The sequence below is a fragment of the Scyliorhinus torazame genome, chromosome 6 (genome assembly GCF_047496885.1).
Source record: "Scyliorhinus torazame isolate Kashiwa2021f chromosome 6, sScyTor2.1, whole genome shotgun sequence".
In the NCBI taxonomy this organism is placed as follows: domain Eukaryota; kingdom Metazoa; phylum Chordata; class Chondrichthyes; order Carcharhiniformes; family Scyliorhinidae; genus Scyliorhinus; species Scyliorhinus torazame.
This window is the reverse complement of record NC_092712.1, coordinates 277,068,973-277,092,232: the sequence shown is the minus strand read 5'-3', so window position 1 is coordinate 277,092,232 and position 23,260 is coordinate 277,068,973. Positions and strand designations below refer to the sequence as shown.

The 23,260-nt window shown below is 49.1% G+C and overlaps 1 protein-coding gene across 1 annotated transcript in view; it reads left to right on the top strand.

Moving 5' to 3' along the window:
* The window catches only part of LOC140425441 (dyslexia-associated protein KIAA0319-like), a 179,039-nt gene that overhangs the window by 28,954 nt on the left and 126,825 nt on the right, over nucleotides 1–23,260 (top strand). Inside the window, exon 3 of the mRNA XM_072509716.1 lies at nucleotides 20,698–21,464. Coding sequence (XP_072365817.1) covers nucleotides 20,698–21,464 — 767 coding nt within the window. The remainder of the gene's footprint in view (nucleotides 1–20,697; nucleotides 21,465–23,260) is intronic.

The following is a 23,260-nucleotide window of genomic DNA, read 5'->3' as shown; positions in this document are numbered from 1 at the left end:
TCTCTCTCTCTGAATGTTACTATGGTAACTGTCTCCGTTGCCTTTACAGAAAAAACATTCCAGATCGTAACTTGCTGCAGTTTAAAAAGAAAACCTGATCTCTCCACTGGCTCTTCCGTCAATTATACGTGCCCTTTGGCTAACGACTCTTCCACCTCCATTCACAAAAACACTAACTCGGCTTTGGGATACTGATCTGTGGGCCCTGGTTACTATCTAATACTTTGGTTACTGGTCATCTTCTGATACCTGATTTAAGTGCCCGTCTTTAAATGTGAATCTTTGCTGTGTCAGCAGGATATCTGCCTTGGTTGCAGAGGCCATTATCGCTGTGCCTAAGCTAGCCCTTGTCAACCATCCACATGCATACAACCCCAGCAAGGGACATAGGTAAACACCCATGCCTGTTTTTCCATCTTCCTAGCCCAGGGGTGCCAGGCAAATTGTAGCATCGTTAATGTTGCCCCGACAATGAGATCAATTAATTCAAAACAAAGGGGAATTGAAACTGGATCCTTACTCGTGTGTGGCAAAGTCACATACCGCATAAGCTCCCTAAACCTGTTATTAAAAGAACAATGTTGCGTTTAAGTTCTACCCCATATTGACTGTTAGGTACAATGCCAGTGCAATACCAGAGGTCTGATTACTGATGCTAAACTGCAATGAGTTGAATTGTCGTGGTGTGACATAGGGCTGGATTTTCCGTTTGGGAGACTATGTTCTCCCACCGCAAGTGAATCGTGTGGAATTCGCGCTCAGCTGGGAACGCCGAGCAGTCAAAATTCAGGTCATGCTAATGGGCCAGCACTCTGCACACTTGCAGCCCGAGCCATTCCTGGCCCCACTGGCATTTGATTCGTTGGGGCCAGGATTCGGGTTAAAGTGCCTGACAAGCTGGAGATGCTTATAAATGCTCCACTCACTACAGACTGTCATTCCAGCCAATAAGTTGGCTGCACGGAGACCTGCCCATCCAATTCCGGGAGTCCGAGATTGACCGAATGCTGGATGCCGTTGAGAAGAGGAGGGGCGCCCTCTTCCCCAGTGTGGGCCGGAGACCCAAGCCTGTCCTACAGAACAGTGCCTGGGAAGAGGTGGCAGAGGCTGTCCGTGCTGCCTGCATCACCAGGAGGACTGGCACGCAATGTCGTAAGAAGCTGAATGACCTCCTTAGGGCAGCTCAGGTGAGTCACCACCTCTGTGTCCCTGGCATCACTCCCATCCCTCGCTCCTCACATCAGCCCCCAATCCCCTAGGGGCCAACAACACACCGACTGCATGCATCTGCCTTACAACCAACAACCCCGAACACATGTATTGTTCTCTTTGGCCAGGACACACACATGCCACCAGCTGCAGACCCCCCATAGAATTCTCCTCCCAGCATCTCACTTATATCCTTTCTGTATACCAAGGATAAGGCGCCTAATAGATGCGAGCACCAGAAGACAGGAGGAGGAGTTGCAGACATTGAGCCCAGGCCTCTTCTGAGGAAAGGGCCCTGCAACTTGCGGGGGAGGCTGAGGAGAGGACAGTTGGTGCGATGGAGGTTGGCATGAGCCATCAACGCTAGAGCTCAATTCAACACAGATGCCCCAAAGCAAGTGAGTCACCCCTCTCCCACATCCCAGTCTTCCCAAGATCTCACCCCATGTCTTTTGCCTTGCAGGCTCATCGTCAGATGAGGCTGGACAGTCTGGGGTCACTGCCCCCCAGCCAGATGCCCAGCACACCCTGGAGCACTGGCGAAGACAACGACGTTTAAACACTGCTTTCACAACACCCTCCACTCTCACAGAGACTATCACTTTGGTGAGTAATGTTAGTGATCAGGCTCCTGGGTCACCCTCTGGTGAGTATCACACACCTTCTGCAGCACATCAGTGGAGGCAGGGAGTCCTGAGAGAACGGACAGTCTGAGAGTTTCCCGACCCCAGGGAACAGCTGCCATCCAGACAGGGGTCCTGCTTCTGGAGAGTATGATACCATCAGTGGTGCAGTTGCAGACACAGAGCCACGATTTACAGGAGGAGGTGCCAGCAACATTCCAGCGTCTGCAAGTGAAGCTGGAGAGTCCAGGTGCCGGAGATGTTGCTGTAAATACGTGACACCCAGGCCAACACTGAAAGGGTGGCATCCACGCAAGACGTCAGACCCGTGTGTCAGGGCGGCCAAGGCCTGGGCACATTGTGCTGTTGATGATTGAGGCACAGGTCAGGAGAGCCCAGTCACAGATGGGACATGTCCCGGGCACAGATTGACATTGCTGTGACACTTCAGAACTTTGCCCTTTCACAAAGGGTCGTGGCTCAGGTCATCGAGAGCATTGACCAGGCGCTAACTGACCTTGGCCAGGCCGTCGAGGTACATGGCTCAGACGAGGGTGAGCCTCTGGAGCTCAGTCTGACCTCTCCTCTATCCCATTGCCTGGGGGCCAGTGAGCACCCCGGAGGAGGTGATGGGGCCCATGCTGGTGCCTCCCACAGGGGAGGTGCTGGAACACGTGAGCCCTTCAGAATCCCTCCCACCTGACTCTGGGGCATCTCATCGCCAGCGGGCAGAACAGGGTGGCACATCATCTCCTTTGACATGCGAAGTCGGCCAGGCCCTCCAGAGGATGGCTGCCAAGGGCATTACAGGCAAAGGGAGAGAGCTGCTTCCACTTCTTTCAAAAATATATTTTATTAAAATTTTTCGGCCAAACAAAACAGTACAAAGGTTTTTCCCTTTTTACAACAATAAAACAATATAAATAACAGTGACCGTTTTTAACAAATAAATAAATAATATATAAACTAAATAACAAAAATAATAACTCACCCAGATAATAAAATCAAACAATCCAATATACATAACCAAGTACAAATATCAAATATCTATACAAAAACACCCCTGAGGACCCACCCGAGCCCTCCCCCCCCCCCCCCCCCCCCCCCCCTGGGTTGCTGCTGTTACCTTCCTGTTTCCTTTATCGTTCTGCGAGGTAGTTAATGAACGGTTGCCACCGCCTGGTGAACCCTTGAGCCGAACCCCTTAGTGCAAACTTTATCCGTTCTAGTTTTATAAACCCTGCCATGTCGTTTATCCAGGTCTCCACGCCCGGGGGTATGGCTTCCTTCCACATAAGCAATATCCTTCGCCGGGCTACTAGGGACGCAAAGGCCAAAACATCAGCCTCTCTCGCCTCCTGCACTCCCGGCTCTTCTGCAACCCCAAATATAGCCAACCCCCAGCTTGGCTCGACCCGGACCCCCAACACCTTCGAAAGCATATTCGCCACCCCCACCCAGAACCCCTGCAGTGCCGGGCATGACCAAAACATGTGGGTGTGGTTTGCTGGGCTTCTCGAGCATCTCCCACACCTATCCTCTACCCCGAAAAATTTACTGAGCCTTACTCCGGTCATATGCGCCCTGTGCAAAACCTTGAATTGTATCAGGCTTAGCCTGGCGCACGAGGACGAAGAGTTTACCCTACGTAGGGCATCTGCCCACAGCCCCTCGTCAATCTCTTCCCCCAGCTCTTCTTCCCATTTTCCCTTCAGCTCATCCACCATGATCTCCCCCTCGTCCCTCATTTCCCTGTACATATCCGACACCCTACCATCCCCCACCCATGTCCCTGAGATCACTCTATACTGAATCTCCTGCGTCGGGAGCTGCGGGAATTCCCTCACCTGTTGCCTCGCAAAAGCCCTCAGTTGCATGTACCGAAATGCATTCCCTTGGGGCAACCCATATTTTTCCGTCAGTGCTCCCAGACTCACAAACGTCCCGTCTAAGAACAGATCTCTCAGTTGCACAATCCCAGCTCTCTGCCATGCTCCAAATCCCCATCTATTCTCCCCGGGACAAACCTATGATTATTTCTTATCGGGGACCGCACCGAGCTCCCGTCCTTCCCCTATGCCGTCTCCACTGCCCCCAAATTTTCAGTGTTGCCACCACCACTGGACTTGTGGTGTATTTCTTCGGGGAGAACGGCAACGGCGCCGTCGCCAGCGCTTGTAAGCTGGTTCCTTTGCAGGACGCCATCTCCAATCTCTTCCACGCCGCTCCCTCCCCTTCTCCCATCCACTTACACACCATTGAGATATTGGTGGCCCAGTAGTACTCACTTAATCTCGGTAGTGCCAGTCCCCCCCTATCTCTGCTACGCTGCAAAAAACCCCTCCTCACTCTCGGGGTCTTCCCAGCCCACACAAAACTCATGACACTTTTCTCGATTTTCTTGAAAAAAGCCTTCGTGACCATCACCGGGAGGCACTGAAACACAAAAAGGAATCTCGGGAGGACTACCATTTTGACTGCCTGCACCCTACCCACCAGTGACAGGGGCACCATGTCCCATCTCTTAAAATCCTCCTCCATCTGTTCCATCAATCGTGTTAGATTAAGCCTATGTAAGGTTCCCCAACTCCTGGCTATCTGAATCCCTAAAGTACCGGAAATCTCTTGTTACCTTCCTCAGCGGTAAATCATCTATTCCCCAGCTCTGCTCCCCCGGATGCACCACAAACAACTCACTCTTCCCCATATTCAATTTGTACCCCGAGAATTCCCCAAACTCCCTGAGTGTCTGCATTATCTCGGGCATCCCCTCCACTGGGTCCGCAACATACAGCAATAAATCATCTGCATACAATGATACCCGGTGTTCTTCTCCTCCCCTGAGTACTCCCCTCCACTTCCTGGAGCCCCTCAGTGCTATGGCCAGGGGCTCAATTGCCAATGCAAACAGTAACGGAGACATGGGACACCCCTGCCTCGTCCCTCTATAAAGACGGAAGTAGTCAGACCTCTGCCTGTTCGTGACCACACTTGCCACCGGGGCCCTATATAGCAGCTGTACCCATCCAATAAACGCTTCTCCAAAACCAAATCTCCTCAACACTTCCCACAGATAGTCCCACTCCACTCTGTCGAATGCTTTCTCGGCGTCCATCGCCACCACTATCTTCGCCTCCCCCTCTGGTGGGGGCATCATCATCACCCCTAGCAGCCTCCGTATGTTCGTGTTCAGCTGTCTCCCCTTAACGAACCCAGTTTGATCCTCGTGGACCACCCACGGGACACAGTCCTCTATCCTCGTCGCCATCACCTTGGCCAGGAGCTTAGCATCAACGTTTAAAAGGGAAATGGGCCTGTAGGACCCACACTGCAGCGGGTCTTTTTCCTTCTTCAAAAGTAGCGATATCGTCGTCTCCGACATAGTCGGGGGCAACTTCCCCCTTTCCCTGGCCTCATTAAAGGTTCTCGTCAAAAGCGGGGCCAGTAGGTCCACATATTTCGTATAAAATTCCACCGGGAATCCATCCAGTCCCGGGGCCTTCCCCGCCTGCATGCTCCCAATCCCCTTTACCACCTCCTCCATCTCAATCTGTGCTCCCAGTCCCACCCTCTCCTGCTCCTCCACCTTCGGGAATTCCAGCTGATCCAGGAAACACATCATTCCCTCCTTCCCTTCCGAGGGCTGAGCCTTATATAACCTCTCATAGAATGCCTTGAACACCCCGTTCACTCTCTCCGCTCCCCGCTCCATCTCTCCCTCCTCATCTCTCACCCCACCTATCTCCCTCGCCGCTCCCCTCTTCCTCAATTGGTGGGCCAGTAGCCGACTCGCCTTCTCTCCATACTCATACTGTACACCCTGTGCCCTCCTCCACTGTGCCTCTGCCTTACTCGTGGTCAGCAGGTCAAATTCCACATGTAACCTTTGTCTTTCCCTGTACAGTCCCTCCTCCGGTGCCTCTGCATATTGCCTGTCCACCCTCAGATGTTCTCTCAACAATCGCTCCCTTTCTTTACCCTCTTGCTTCCCTTTATGTGCCCTTATGGATATCAGTTCCCCTCTGACCACCGCCTTCAACGCCTCCCAGACCACTCCCACCTGAACCTCTCCGTTGTCATTAAGCTCCAAGTACCTTTCGATACACCCCTCACCCTTAGACATACCCCCTCATCCGCCAATAAGCCCATATCCATTCTCCAGAGTGGGTGCTGTTCTTTTTCCTCTCCTACCTCCAGGTCTACCCAATGTGGAGCGTGGTCCGAAATGACTATGGCCGTATACTCCGTCCCTGTCACCTTCGGAATCGGTGCCCTTCCCAAGACAAAAAAGTCTATCCGTGAGTATACCTTGTGAACATGGGAGAAAAATGAGAACTCCTTACTCCTAGGCCTAATAAATCTCCAGGGGTCTACTCCTCCCATCTGCTCCATGAAGTCCTTGAGCACCCTGGCCGCTGCCGGCCTCCTCCCGGTCCTGGACCTCGACTGGTCCAGCCCTGGATCAAGCACCGTATTGAAGTCTCCCCCCATTACCAACTTTCCCGCCTCCAGGTCCGGGATACGCCCCAACATACGCCTCATAAAATTTGCATCATCCCAGTTCGGGGCGTATACGTTCACCAGAACCACCGCCTCCCCTTGCAATCTGCCACTCACCATCACATATCTACCCCCACTAGTCGCCACTATGGTCTTTGCCTCAAACAGTACCCGTTTCCCCACTAAGATAGCCACCCCCCTATTCTTCGCATCTAAACCCACATGAAACACCTGCCCCACCCATCCTTTACGTAGTCTGACCTGGCCCACCAGTTTCAGGTGTGTCTCCTGCAACATAACCCCATCTGCCTTTAATTTCTTTAGGTGTGCAAGTACCCGTGCCCTTTAATCGGCCCGTTCAGCCCTCTCACGTTCCACGTGATCAGCCGGGTTGGGGGGCTCTTTACCCCCCCCCCCTTGTCGACTAGCCATCCCCTTTTTTAACCCAGCTCCTCACCCGGTTCCCACGTACCTGTATATCCCACCGACGGCGCCCTCCCGCCTCGACCACCCCATCCCATGACAGTTCCCCCTTCTCCTTAGCAGCAGCAACCCAGTTAACCCCCCCTCCCCCCCCTCCGCTAGATCCCCCTCTAGCGTAGTTGCACCCCCCATGTTGCTCCCAGAAGTCAGCGAACTCTGGCTGACCTCGGCTTCCCCCCTTGCCCTTGGCCCCCACTGTGCGAGGCCCCCTCCTTCCTGCGTCCCTGTTCCCGCCACAATTACCATAGCGCGGGAGCAAAGCCCGCGTTTCCCACTCGGCCCCGCCCCTAATGGCGCATTTCCCTTCTTCCCCTTTCCTTCCCACCGGCGCCCACAGTTCCTCATACTCCCTCCCCCCAACATGGGGGAGAGAGAAAAGTTACAGGATCAAAGAATTAACAAATTGAAAAATCATCCCCCCCCCCCCCCCCCTTTCCACTTCCTCGCCCCACATAATCACCCCACCACTTTGTCCCAGAAGCTCTTTCTCTCGCCAGACTATTCCAGCTTCTCGTCCACAATGAATGTCCACGCCTCTTCTGCCGTCTCAAAGTAGTGGTGCTTCCCTTGGTGTGTGACCCACAGTCTCGCCGGTTGCAACATTCCAAATTGAACCTTCTTTTTGTGAAGCACCGCCTTGGCCCGATTGAAACTTGCCCTCCTTCTCGCCACCTCCGCACTCGAGTCCTGGTATACGCGGATCACCGCGTTCTCCCACCTACAGCTCCGAGTTTTCTTCGCCCATCTGAGGACCGTCTCTCTGTCATTGTAGCGGAGAAACCTCACCACTATAGCTTGAGGTATTTCCCCAGCCTTTGGTCTTCGCGCCAGAACTCGATAGGCTCCCTCCACCTCCAAAGGGCCCGTCGGGGCCTCCGATCCCATTAGCGAGTGAAACATCGTGCTCACATATGCCCCGACGTCCGCCCCCTCTGCGCCTTCGGGAAGACCCAGGACTCTTAAATTCTTCCTCCTCGAATTATTCTCCAGTGCTTCCAACCTCTCCACACACCTTTTGTGCTGTGCCTCGTGCGTCTCTGCCTTCACCACCAGGCCCTGTATTTCATCTTCGTTTTCAGCAGTCTTTGCCTTCACGACCCGAAGCTCCAGCTCCTGGGTCCTCTGCTCCTCCTTTAGCCCTTCAATCGCCTGTAATATCGGGGCCAACACTTCCTTCTTCAACTCCTTCTTCAGCTCTTCCACACAGCGCCGCAGGAACTCTTGTTGCTCCGGGCCCCATAACAAACGGCCACCTTCCGACGCCATCTTGCTTCAAGCTTCCCTTCCTTGCCGCTGCTCCAGAGGATCTTCTGCAATCCGGCCACTATCCTCTCCTTTTTCCATGTGTGTCCAGGGGGATTCCCTTCTGGTTTACCGCACAGTGATTTTGGCCGTTTAAATTGCCGTTGGGGCTCCTATCAAGAGCCCAAAAGTCCGTTCCAACGGGAGGTGCCGAAACGTGCGACTCAGCTGGTCATTGCCGCACCCGGAAACCCTCCGCTGCTTCCACTTCTGATGTACTGTCCTGGGTAGCACTTAGAAAGGAGCGGTAGGCCGCATAAGATAAGGAAGTTGGCACGGGTGTAGTAGATAGACGTTGGTTAAGGGTAAGGCAACTAACACTACTGTACATTGTCACCATTAAACACTTTTGCACCACCAGTCCGAACTGCCTCTAACCTCTATCTCATGGGTGTGAAAATGGGCTGGGGCTGGGTGTTGAGCGTCTGCCAGGTGGGAAGTGGGGTGTGGGGGTGGGGGCAAACCTATGACGCCCTCACTAAGAAGTGGTCGGGCATAGGGAAGCAATGTGAACCCGCCTTGTATGACAGTATCCTCAGAGTGAGCCCTCACAATACATGGGTCCGTGAGAAGGTTTTACCAGCTTACATGAAGAAATCACCCGGGCGGACAGTGATACGCTATCCACAGGCAGGAGCCAGACTTTGCCAAACAATGAGGGGCAACAGAGCTCACCTTACAGCCGATCGTCATCATCCTCCGTCCCGTGGACAAGACCCACTGACAGCCAACCCAGGCCAAACACCCCGTGGTGACACTGGTATGACCCTCGGGGGGGGGGGGGGGGGGGGAAGGTGGATGAAACTGTGGTAGTGGGAAGGAGGGGGAGGTGGAGTGAATGGCTGAGGGCGAGGGAAGTGGTGAGAGATTCACGGGAAGGGGGATTCTATGTGATGTTGAATTTCGGGTGGGGAGGGCGGGGGAAACAGGTGGGACAGGATGACAGAGCTGCCGGGGGCCAGGCTTCCGAGATGATAAATCGGGTGGTGGTGGGGTTGTCCCGTGTGCGGCGGCCTTCGGTCACATGTTGGGCAGCCCGCCGAGCCAGCTCAGGATCCACGACCAGATCCTCCTGGACACCATCCTCATCCTCCTCGTCAGATGAGGCCTGCCATCTTCCTTCTCCTCCAGCATGTCTCCCCACTGCTGTTTGATGAGTTGGATCCTCTGGGGGCCATAGTGGAGCGCACCACCAGAGCAATCCAGGCATCGGAAGTATATCTTGAGCAAGCCGATGCACTGCTCAATCACGCTCCAGGTTGCTGTGTGACTGTTGGTATAATGATTCTCCACCTCGCTTTGGGACCTCCGCACAGGAAAGATTAGCCATGACCTCAGCAGGTAACCCTTGACATCCAATAGCCAACCCCTCACTCGAGGCAGCCCCTTGAAGGTGCTGGGAACTGATGAGTGCGTTAGGATGTATGAGTCATGAATGCTGCCTGGATATTGGTGCAGACGTGCATGATGTGCAGTTGGTGGTTGCACCAACTATACATTGATCATGGAGTGGAAGCCATGTTGATGAAGGGCACCTCTTCATAGATAGAATTTACAGTGCAGAAGGATGCCATTCGGCCCATCGAGTCTGCACCGGCTCTTAGAAAGAGCACTCTACCCAAGCCCACACAACCCTATCCCCATAACCCACTCAACCAACACTAATTTTGGACACTAAGGGCAATTTAGCATGGCCAATCCACCTAACCTTCACATCTTTGGACTATGGGAGGAAACCGGAGCACCCGGAGGAAACCCACGGGTGGACGTGCAGACTCCGCTCAGACAGTGACCCAGCTGGGGATCGAACCTGGGACCCTGGAGCTGTGAAGCAATTGTGCTAACCACTATGCTACCGTGCTGCCTCTTGTTGAACTGGTGCTTGTAGAGGGACCTACGTGCCATCAATCACTCCCTGGACCTGGGGCATGCCACCAATGGCAGCAAATCCTGCTGCTCAGGCATCTTGTTGGGCCTGGTTCAGGTTGAAAGTGATGTAGTCCAATGCCTGGGCACATGGAGCATCTGTTACAGCGTGGATGCACCTGTGCAAGATGATTGCGAGACCCCACACTGTCCCTTTTTCGAGCCCTGGAATGAGCCGGAGGCATAAAAGTTCAGGGTCACCAGGAGCAGTTGAACATAGAACATACAGTGCACAATGAGGCCATTTGGCCCATCGAGTCTGCACCGACCCACTTAAGCCCTCACTTCCACCCTATCCCCGTAACCCAATAACCCCTCCTAACATTTATGGACACTAAGGGCAATTTATCATGGCCAATCCACCTAACCTGCACATTGGAGTTGAACTCCTCCATACCCCTGCGGTGCCAGGTACACCACTATCAGGCACAAGTGGCGCACGGTCTTCCTGCTGAGCCTGAGTTGGCAACGGCACACGCGGTCTGGTAGTTCCTCAAAGGACGGGTGCCGATGGTATACACATGGCCTGATGTGGTGCCTCCTTCGCACCGCCTCCTTGGCCTGATGGACAACTGGCACTTGAGCCTCACCACTGGCCCCAGTTCTTCTGGAGCAGGCTCCTCTTGTGCGGGGTCCTCCCTGCACTGCCCCTGGCCCTTTAGCCTCTGTGTATCCACAACGGCTGCAGTGGTCAGGTAGATTGCGAGCATAGCTGATTATAGTCCAAATTCTATGTAACTGTGGGCGGAGGGAGAAGAGACAGGGAATGTTAGCAAGATCGAGGATTCCCTTGACCATCCAATGCCACTAGGTTACATTGTCACCCTGAGTTGTATAGCCGTGCCACCCTCACCCGCCTCTTTGAGATGATGTTGTCTGCTCTGCACCTCAGTCCCCATCAGTGAGCAGCACCACACCTGTGATGTGGGGAGCCTCTATCCTCACCACCTGTCCCTGCCAACAGGACTACCGATGGCTGCCATAACCCGTGTCAGCAAGAGGCTTTGTGGCCCTGTCCTATTTCTCCCATTCTGGCCTACTGTGGGTCTCTTTGACTGGGTGGGCATCGTGTTATCTCGCCAGCAGGTGGCAACTGTGTGGCAGAGATGATCAACTAGAGATGGTCAATTTCCTGGCTGGGGGCAGGGTGAATGGGATCAGGAGTGCAGTAGACAGGCAGGGCTTGGAGATGGCTCATGATCCTTGGGGATGAACTAGCTGATATTATCAATGGTGAGGGGCTGTGTGCCAGGGAGGGTTGTTTGGTGTGAGCTCTGCTATTCCTCTGCTGGGGGCAGGGTTTCTGAGGAGTGCCAGCACCTGGTAGGCCGGTGATTGAGCATGGCCATGCTCATCCCATTGATTGTACTGCTGGAGTATGAGGGTGTCCAGCAGGGTGGGCTAGGTGGGTTCCCACATGACTAGAAGCCCTTTTGAGTATATACAGGATACAGTGAGCAGTCAGCAGTGTGAATTGCCAGGAGCCTTAAGTTGCAGCTAGGGGGTGGATTTAAATGAAATAATGCAGCAATAGGGGCTGAGCCAGGCCACCATGATTCCAATGGCGACAGCCCGAGTCCACGTCTTTCCCTGCTACTTCTTGAACATAGAACATTACAGCACAGTACAGGCCCTTTGGCCCTCGATGTTGCGCCGACCTGTGAAACCACTCTAAAGCCCATCTACACTATTCCCTTATCGCCATATGTATAGAACATAGATCTTGAGATCCAGGCAGACCCCTCCCAGTAAGCCCGAAAGGTTTTGAGAGTTCTCTTACCTTGCTCCCCCTCAACAGGCATAGCACCTAGGCCCCACTTGTAAACACTTGCACCAATTCACGCCCACTGACCTCTGCCTGAGAGGGGTGGAGGATCGCATGGGGTGAAGCATCTGGTGTCCAGCTCATTAATTGGAGACAAATTGAAGCAAATAGTGAATGTGCGTGAGACTGCTGGCGCAGGGCGTGAACCTTGATGCCGCTGCCAGCGGGGAACCGGAGCATCGCAACGGAATCGGCAGCGGGCGCCAATCCTATTTTTTTAGTCAACACAACATTCTCCGCTTTATCGTAACTCTGTCACTGCTGGCGTCGGGCAGCGGAGAATTCAGACCTAAGTCTAACAGGTATACCCTTGTAAATCGGTTTGCAGTCATATATAATCACATGTCAGAGACCCACTTAGCTATTAGAGGATGTGGTTGCTGCTTTTTAAATATTAATACAAATCTGAATCGTCCATGTCATTTAAGCATATGTAGAATGATATCAATGAAGTTGCTTGAATGTGAAAGAAAAGTGTCTATTTCAGTATTTTGGTGAAATGATAGCTTGTCCTTATGTCACACCTTGTGGATTAGTTTTCTGTGCAATATTATGATCTAATTTCATGCCAGTTGTATAATCACATTCCCACTATCACAACAAATTCTACGACCAATGACAAAACACTTTGGGCTGGATTCTCCGACGGGATCCTCCGTTTCGCCGGCAGCGCAATTACGCCCACGGATTTCTCGACGGCCTGGGGGTGCCCACAATCCCATTGGCCAGCTGGCAGGCCGGAAGATCCCACTGCCGGCGAGGGTGCGTCGCACCAGAAAACGGGTGTGGTGGGACGGAGAATCTTACCCTTTTTCTTTATATTGAATTTGTGGAATTTATTTTCTGAGTGGAAACTGATCAGCAGTCTCGGAATTGGCTGTTGATACGTCTCTGATTCTATTAAAAGGCATCTTCCTGCTACAGTTCATACAAATTAACCGGACTATGGGAATGGACAGCCAACCTGCCACTACATATATTTAGTTGACTAGATCAATTTGGATAAAGAAGATGGTCAGATTAGCACTGGCTCAATCTGCTGCTCTAGTTTAAATCATAGAATTAAACAGCACAGAACGAAGCTATTTGTCCCATTGTGTCTGGGATAAACCTTTGGAACATTTTAGATATCTCAAAGCTTTAGATCCTGCAGTGTTTCTCTCACAATGCTTTCTCAGACCCTTAGCATTTCACAAGAGAGATAACTTAATTCAATAGCTCTGAGCCTTCATTGATAGGGCTGACCATCATTCCAATTTTTTGCGTGATGTGAGTGATGAGCTTACTATTAGTCTGTGGACAGCTCTTGGATACGGAAATATGGGGCGAAATTCTCTGCCTGTCGGTGCCAGTAGCGGAGTTCATGGTGAGGCAGATCATCCCGCGTTAATGAAGACAACGGGATTGGCGCCTTTGGAATCAGTGTTTGCTCCCCGAGCCAGCAGGAGGATGCACTTTGCATCCACTTAGCTGGCCGAGCACCATATTCTCTGGGCCGGGAAACACGTGGGCGAAAATTATTACTGCTTTGACAAGCGTGGCCCTGACGCAGTGGTCAAAGAGGGTAACTCTTTCAGGAAATTGCCCCCAAAATCCATCCAAAGGCCACTCTCCCACTCACAATGTAAGACCTGCCTACCCCACCCCACCACAGCCTCTCCCACTGCCTCCCTCACAGAGACCCCCTAAATAAAGGGACTCCCACACAGAGACCCCTTAAACAAAGGTGTTGTCTGTAAATTATCAGACACTTCGACCAGTTTATTATTAAAATGTTTCCCCTTATGTTCCCTTATTTGCGAGATGAACAAAAGACAAACACAAGGTCACGACTCAACCCAAATTTATTCACAAACACAATAAAAAAGTTAATCTCCAAAATATTATCAGGATAAAGTTCTAATACTACCCATGCCGATGAACATGATCGAGCTGTGGGTCCAATGTTCTGAGCCTCAGTCATCTCAGGGCCCTCTTCTGTAAAGGTGGGTCTTGCAAGCGTCTTCTGTCCGTTCTTTCGTCCACCGTCGAGTCTTCTCTGTTGCCTCTGCGTCAAGTCTTTGCTGGGGAGGGTCCTTCGATGTCGCCTTCGTATCCTCCTCCTTGAGCCCTTCCAGAGGTTTCTTTGACCCTCAGCCAAAGAGGTCACTGGACGGGGGGGGGGAACACCCAATGGAGTTGCCGACTGCAACTCTGCAGGACGGCAGGAACTAACCCCCGCCCACCACCCCCCTTCCCGGATCCATCCCTAGGTGCATTGTCTGCACGTGACCTTATCCCATATAAGGTAATGGAGGGAAATCGAGTTGCCAGAAAGTCTAGCTTCATCTGGACAATTCACAATCAGCGATCCATTTGAATGGGCCTGATTATCTTCCGATCTCCTGTTTACAGAACAAGCCCAGACTTGCCCTAGCTGTCTGTCTCTGTCCAGTATATTCAAATGTGGCTGTTTGACATCCCATCCGGCCTGCCTGTGGTTTAATTTAAAGTGTCCAATTCTGTATGGGCAGCACGGTAGCAGAGTGGTTAGCACTGTTGCTTCACAGCACCAGGGTTCCAGGTTCGATTCCTGGCTTGGGTCACTGTCTGTGCGGAGTCTGCACGTTCTCACCGTGTCTGCATGGGTTTACTCCGGGCCTGCCGGTTTCCTCCCACGAGTCCCGAAAGATGTGCTGTTAGGTAATTTGGACATTCTGAATTCTCCCTCCGTGTACCTGAACAGGCGCTGGAATGTGGCGACTAGGGAATTTTCACAGTAACTTCATTGCAGTGATAATGTAAGCCTACGTGTGACAATAAAGATTATTATTATATTATTGGGCCTACTAGTAGAGAGGCCGCTGTCTGGAAGCTAGAGACCAGTCCAGACAGAGGCAATGAAAACAATTACTGCTTTAACACTCACCTGGGCAGTACACCTGCTGGCTCAGACACAGGAAGCAGCACCTGTCAATTCCTGGAAAGAGAAAACCAGTCAGCTGGGTTTAAACTCCCTCCAATCTTGAGCTGCAAGCCATTCGTTCACTTCTTCACTTCTTGATGTTGATTTTACTAGGCTGTGATGGACAGTTTCCACATACACAGATGCCAGCATTGCTCTATTTATCTTCCTTCATGGTTGAGTAACTCTGAAGTGCTATAAAGGCAATGTTTATAAACATCAAGCTTCGATTGACGAGTCCTGGACCACTTCAAACAGAATTAAGTGCTTTCAATTTCCAGCTGACCACTTCAAAATCACTCAAGCGTGAAGGGAGGTGATTGGAAAGCACTTAATTCTGTTTGATGTCTCCCTTTTGGGGGGTCCTTTTATTTAAGGGGTCTCTGTGGGGGGGGTGAGTGGGGTCACCCCTGTGCTGGGGGTGGGGGGGGTGGGGAGGGGCTGTATTGCGATGCACGGGTCAGCCGCGGGACCTCGCTATCGGACCGCCCACTCAAAAAGGCGGTTCGATAGGGTTCCCTAGGGAATCCCTCACAATCCTCACCATGCATAAATTGGCATGGCAAAGGATTGGGAATAGCTTCCTGCTGGGATCACAAATCAGGTGCAATTCAGCTCCGTCAGGAGTCTCCCAAACAGAAAATTTCACCAACAAACTCCCACAGGCTAGATAAAATGCTATTTTTCATTCCCAACTAGATATACACTATGAAAGTGCACAATTGAGGGATAGTGCTGTCTGACAGCAGTATTTGATGCGCCAAATATTTCCAGTTTGAAGTCTCAAACAGCCAGGTTGCATAAGATTTTCAAATAACAGGAGTGTTCCTTTGCATTTTTATGAAGGGTTACAAATATGAGGAATTGCAACAAATAGATTATTGGATACTTGTTACTTTCATTCTTGGGTTGTGGGTCACTGGCAAGGTTGGCATTTCCTGCTCAATAAAAAAAAAAAATTTTTAGAGTACCCAATTCATTTTTTCCAATTAAGGGGCAATTTAGTGTGGCCAATCTACCTACCCTGCACATCTTTGGGTTGTGGGGCCGAAACCCACGCAGACATGGGGAGAATGTGCAAACTCCAAACGGACAGTGACCCAGAGCCGGGATCGAACCTGGGACCTCGGCGCCGTGAGGCATCAGGGCTAACCCGCTGTGCCACCGTGCTGCCCCCATTTCCTGTTCAATCTTAATTGCTTTTGAGATGGTGGTTATACCACTGAGTGCCTTGCAAGGCAAAGCTCAGAGAACTGTTAGGAATCAACTGCATTAGTGTGGAACTGGAGACCCATAAGTGCCAGAGTAAACAAGGATGACAGATTTCCTAAAGGGGGTGAAACATTTGGTGTAGGACTATTGCTGCTGTTATCGATGCCAGCTTCTCACTTTCAGATTTTAAAAACTGACTTTCCTGCTCGGTTTTAGACTCCTATTCCCTGGAATTTTAATCCAGGTTTCTCAATTACTAATTGAATAGCAACCACTGCACTCCCATACCTATAATTATACCCATCCTTGTGTTTAAAAAAAAAAATAAATTAATGTTAGCACAGAAAAGCCCCTTCTGCACAAGGCTGTTGCCCATATATATTATATATACATACATTATTAATCCAATAAACCAAAAGAGGAAATGCTGGAAAACCTCAGCAGATCTGGCAGCACCTGTAGATTCCTATACAATGTAATTTAGCTTTGACAAAGGGCTATCTGGACTCGAAACGTTAGCTCTTTTCTCTCCCTACAGATGCTGCCAGACCTGCTGAGATTTTCCAGCATTTCCTTTTGGTTTCAGATTCCAGCATCAGCAGTAATTTGCTTTTATTAATCCAATAAAGACTGGTAGCTCTTAATTTTGTTCGCAAACAATAACATATGGGCAACCACATGTTTATTAAAGGAATACGGTCTTGCACCCAACCATAGTGGGAAGGGATTGTTTCTGTCCACAGATAATTGTGTAGAAACATCACCACCTCTGCTAATCCTGTTACAAGTAGGAGTTTTAATTTCCGGGAGCACTGAGATTTTTTTTGTTTTTGTTGACATTTCAACAACTGTTGACTTTTCTTATTTACCTGACTCCATTGCACACTAAAGTCACTTCATGATCGTAAATCAGAAATGACAGGAATAACAATAAATTGCTGCAAGGGCCTGTTGTGTGCGTGAATAAGTGAGCATAAGGTCATGCTCAATGATAATGCCCTCATCACCTTCAACATTACAAATTTGTATGCTCAAAGAATGCCAGTAAAACTGCTTCTGGTTTGCTTCGAAATGGCTGTGTAGTTGTTCTGATGGATCCCCACATGCATTTTATTTGCAGGCGGCTGGCCGTTATTGTTCCTACCTGAAGACTGCCTCATACAGCTATCCTTTTGCTCTCAAAGTAAAACCGAAATGTTAACTCATAGCAGCTATGATAGCAGAGACAACAGAGATGAACATAATGATTCAGTGGAGAAGAACCAGGTGTGGGGAGGATAGGTGGAGAGGGGCAGGGGAGGAGTCGGAGCAAAATGCTGTTAATGGCCAATGGACAGACCCTGGCCAGTTTTAAAACGTTTATAGGTGTTTACAAGCTCATAACAAATTAATAAAGGGTCATAACTATTTTAAAATAGTAAGAATCAATTAAAATAAAACTCTCCTGTCTTTGAGCTGAAGACTGAATTCACGGGTGGTTGGGTGTGGCTATGCAATGTGCCAAGCAGGAAACCCATGATGTTTGTCCCGAAGCTGGGCCTTGCGGAAGAAGAGGAAGTCTTCACGGTAGCACTACAACCTAAGGTAAAAAGGAATTTCCTGGGGGCAACCAGTGTCAAATGCCACAGCAATGCCCCTTGGAGAAATATCCAGGTCAAAGCATACAAGGGTTATTGAATTACAAATTACAAATGTCATAAGCTTTCTTGCCTATTGTTTTCACTATGAGATTCTTACCAACAGCAATCACTCCTATGCAGGTTATATCATCTGGAGCTGCTATTAGACATACAACTACCATGAAACGCATGATCGAATTTCCTATACAATCTGTTCCTATTTATGCCAAATCGCTTAATTCCAATCACTGGATAATTTGAATTACACTTACAAGGCTTGTTCTGCCATTTCATTGCAATTGCTGAATTCAGATTTGAAGAGAACATTTCTGGGAAGTGTTTGTCAGGCGTGGGTTCAACACGCCAAATCACTTGGACGTAGAAAAAAGGTTGTTTTTGAATGTTCTGCTGGAAAGCAACTGCAAACTGCAAACCCCATGCAAATCCCAAGAAATAAGTGTTCAGGAAATGAGGCTGGATTTTACTCGGCGGGGTGAAGGATGATTGCCCCCTGGAAGCCTGCTGCAAGCTAAACAATAGGTGAGGGAGGGGGGCGTGGGGAGGGGTTCAAACAAGGTAGGAGGGAACTTCGGCCCCACAAGGGGAGGAAGCTCCGAAGCATGAGAGCTGCGGGCCAACCTGATTGGCCGGCAGCTCGGGCAGTCCCAGCAGCACCAGAGCTCGGTAGTGGGAGCAGCCAGAAACTATAAGAGGGAGCATGCAGAAGTAGTATGACTGTTGGAACCAGAACATCCGGGACCTTCGGGTGGGGTGGGATCCTAGAGCCCGGGGAGAGGAGGAGGGGGTGTCCAGATTTTGGAGAACATAAGAACTAGGAGCAGGAGTAGGCAATCTGGCCCCTCGAGCCTGCTCCGCCATTCAATGAGATCATGGCTGATCTTTTGTGGACTCAGCTCCACTTTCCGGCCCGAACACCATAACCCTTAATCCCTTTATTCTTCAAAAAACTATCTACCTTTATCTTAAAAACATTTAATGAAGGAACCTCAACTGCTTCACTGGGCAAGGAATTCCATAGATTCACAACCCTTTGGGTGAAGAAGTTCCTCCTAAACTCAGTCCTAAATCTACTTCCCCTTATTTTGAGGCTATGCCCCCTAGTTCTGCTTTCACCCGCCAGTGGAAACAACCTGCCCGCATCTATCCTATCTATTCCCTTCATAATCTTATATGTTTCTATACGATCCCCCCTCATCCTTCTAAATTCCAACGAGTACAGTCCCAGTCTACTCAACCTCTCCTCGTAATCCAACCCCTTCAGCTCTGGGATTAACCTAGTGAATCTCCTAGTGAAGCAGACAGTGAGGAAATAAGGAGGGTGACCTCTTATGAGACAGTAGCCCTGATGCACGCAGGTCAAACCCCCTCCCCACCCAAATGATGTGCCCCCCTTCCACAGTTTTTCATCGAAGCCACCGAAAATGACCTGCCCATAGAGCGTATTATTTTGGCCAATAGGCTTGCTGCCAAGCCTAATTGATCTTTGCATATTTATTTACATACAGTGGGTGGGCTGCTGATAGTGGCGCTTTCCCACCTTGCGTATTATAGGGGTCTGCTTGAGGGTGGGGAGGAAGGTGGCGGCTATCCAACAGGTTGCAGCTTCAAGTTGCAGTCCAGAGTTTGGAGGTGAATTGTGCCACTGAGGGAATACTGCAATGTTGGAGATGCTGGTTTTTTTTTCAATGGGATGCTCAGCCTGTCAATCTGTGGAAGAAGAGTAGGGGAATTTCTCCCCATGTTCAGGCAATACTTATTCCTCAACCAGCATCATTAAAACCGATTACTGGATCATTATCCGTGAATGTTTGTTGGTACCTTGCTATGTGATTTGTACATTTCCACATTACAAAAAGTATTTAATTGGCTGTAAAACACTCTGGCATGTCCTGAGATTTTGAAATATGCTGCATGAATTCAAGTGCTTTCCTTTGCCGTCTGGAATGCAACATCGTAAAATTACTGTCCAAATATTGCTATAGTGTAATTTCATTACCAATATATCCAGCACATTATGAACATATGAAATAGGAGCAGAATTAGGCCATTCAGCCTCTTGTACTGGCTGTGCCATTCAATAAGATCATGGTTGATCTGTTCGAACATTCTCTATTAGAACACTGCAGTAAAGGAGCTCACTATTACGATCCCAGACCAGACCCCAACAGTGGCTAGGATACTGGACTGAAACACCAATATTTTAGCTTAGTTGTAAGACTGTGAGGAAAGAATGATTCGCTTCAGGAGTGATTGCATGAAGAAAAAGGAATTTGGTATTTTTAAAAGAAAACTTTATCATGAATACACCATTAAACTCTTTAACTTCACACCTGAAAAGAATAGCTTACAATTACCACTTAAATGCTACTACTCAGTTCCCCATTAAACAACCAGAGAAGAAACATACAGCTCTAATTCCATCCTTATATCAGCATGGCATAGAGTAATACCTGCTTTACAGAAGAGATTTGGCTCCTGTTAGAACCCCTTCTGACTCTGGCTGAATATCTTCAGAAAGCTGGTTCACCTGGTGTGTTTCAGCTTCTTCCTTGTCCTCAGGTAAGCCTGCTCTGCTTTAAATATTATTACTCTTTTTATAGCTATCCTACTGGGAGAGAATTGTGGACTCAGTGTCAGTCAGATCAGACTTCAACTCCCCTCCAAAGTGTCTCAAAATCTCTCTGAATCTCTTGGCTCCACCCAGCAATGACATCATCTCCCCAAGCGGCAAAACAAATTAACTCTACAGGCTGAATGCACACCAACTGCCCAGGGACGTTCCCCACTCAAACCACAGTACATTAGCCCAGACTGAAAAACACATTCCTCTGATCAATTTCACCTTCTGGCTCCTAAAAACTCTCAGGCCCTGCAAAACAACTTTTAAAAAACATGACCACTGCAGTCAAACACAATATAACACCAGACGTTTAACCCTCAAATGCCCAATATTTCGAATCCAGTATTCCTAAAATCCTCCATTCATCACATCACATGCATGTAGATTTTAACTTGTTTGTAATGTTTTCACAGGTGCTTTATCGGATTACTGCAGTGAAACAGCTCAGTATTCAGATGCTATAGTTTCTCCCAACCTAAAGACAACCAAAATCCTACGAGTTCCTCCAGCAGTTTCGATGTCCGAATGTATATCAGCGTGTTGTGAGTTTTCTGGCTGTGACTTGGCATGGATGTTTGAGGGCCACTGTTATATTATAAACTGCCAGAACAGGATTGAGTGTGAGCCAAAGAAGACCAACGCTGTGGAATCTTACTTAACCTTTGTGCAGAGGACACCAGCTCCAAGGTCAAACTTACAAGAAACCTATTATAAAGGCAGAGGGCATTCCATGGGGAAGCAAAGAGAGTTGGCACCAACTGAGAGGAATGGTAAGCTGCAAGGTTTGTACACTGAGGGCCTGAATCTTGATAGTTCTATAGCAGAGGACCCCATAACGGATTACAAAGAAATATCTGCGATTGTTGGGAATTCAGAAGGTTCCAGCAAGGATCAAGAGCAGATGCATGGCTCACAGGACTGGCCACAGTGGGACTCTAAATATGATCTGGATATGTCTTCAGTGAAGTCTAGTGGAGTTGGTGATACGGAGGAGGATAAATCTGCTGGAATTCAAAGTGGAGCCCCTTCAGATGCGAGCTTTGCGATTAATGAATCTCAGCAGGAAGTATGGAGTGATGAAACAAAGCAAGAGGCAAACAATATGCTGAAGTTTGTCCCTTTGGAGTCGGTGGCAAATCTATTGCAGAATTCAAATGAAAACAGCACCAATGTCCAAGAGGTACTTTTAAATATTTTGCTATTGTTACAGGTTTTCTTTAATTCTTCTTTGAAGACAACCTCTCCCCATCCTCCTTTTTTGGATTTCAATGTTGTGAATTAGTCATTGCAGAGTTAACCAATGGATAACCCCCCCACCCCCGAGGCCTTAACCAAAACTGCCAGGATACGTGATGGGGTTTGGGGGTAGGGGCGGTGGAAGGAGAGGGTTTGAGAGAAGGGGTTTGGGGGAAGAAGGTAGCGGGCAGGAGGTAAGGGAAGAATATTGGTTCTTCCCATTTCTGCCTTCCTTTAAAGCAAGTTCCTCAGCACAATTGAAACTCGAGAGTTCTGGTTTAGAGATTTAAGGAACCTGAACAACATATTTATTATGCTCCATACTATTAGCAATAGCTAATCTTAGAAGACTTTTAAATAACAATGTATTGAATTAGAAGTATTAAAGAGTTTTTACAATTGGGGCTCCATGTTTCAAATCACCTTTGTGAAACTGGTTCGCAATGATACTTCAGTTGCAGTTTAACGGTAGACAGCGATATATTATGGAAAAACCTCAATATAACCCATTGGAGGATTGGCTCGCATTGCATTTCAGAAAGCAGGTCACAGGTTCAAGCCTCTACTGAACTGATCTTCTGACCTCAGCCACATTGTTTAGGTAAGCGCCCAGGGAACCGCTAACTGTTCCTTACAGAGTGGCAGTAAAACTGAAAGGGAAGATCCAATTATGTTAGATATTAGGCCTTCTGGTGGTTTACCAAGGATGACATTGTCCAGTGGCTTGGGAGCAAGTAGATTAGCTCCCTTCGTAACCTTTTGACACCCCAAATTACTTTATAGCCAATGAAGTACATCTGAAGGGAAATACCTGTTGAAATGTAGGGAAATAAGGCACACAGTTTTCACACAACAAAGCCCCACAAACAACAGCACAATTATCAGCAGATCATCTCCTTTGGGTTGCGGGATATATTTTGGTGAGGATCCTAAGAGAACTCTCCTGCTCTTCTTCAAAATAGTGATCTTTCTCGTCCACCTGAGAAGACAGGTGGACCTTATATTCAGCACATCTCATCCAAACGATTGTCCCTCTAACAGTGCACCTTTCCCTCAATATTGCACTCAAAAGTCAGACTGGAGTTTTGTACTGGACTGGGGCTTGAACCGAAAACCCATTGCATTGAAGGTGAGAGTGTGATCACTGAGCCACAGCAAAGACATGGAACTGAGGCAGAATCAGAACTTGAGGAAAGGGCAAAAGACAGAATGTGTCCATTATTTTTAAAGAACAGTTCTCAATTTTCCCCAATGTTGATTTTATCTGTAATTTTATTTTTCGCACTATAGGATCCTGCACATTGTAAAGCCCAATTCATTAATAAAGCCATGCTAAGTCTGCATTCAGACACTTCTACTTGTGATACAAAAAGGAAAATATTTTCTCAATGCAATTTTAAGAGCTAGCAGTGCACTCTGCTCAATATTATTTTTAACATTTAAAGATTTTCATCCTGAATGTTGATAGCTTCAGAAGAAGAAGCAACTTTAACCTTTTTTTTTCTTTCCCTTCACTCCTGAGAGATTTGACTGCTACCATATGGTTATGAGAGTCAGCCATTTAATTAAAGCTCACTCACGAGGGATCAGTGCTCATACATGCAGCAACAAGTCAAACCTCATCCGATCCTTCCAGGAAAAAATGTAGGAGGAGGAGGAGATGGACAGGAGTGAGTGGAGAGGGATTGGGCAGGTGGGGTGGGTTGGCGAAAGGAGTAGTTGGGAAGGGACAAGGCTGTA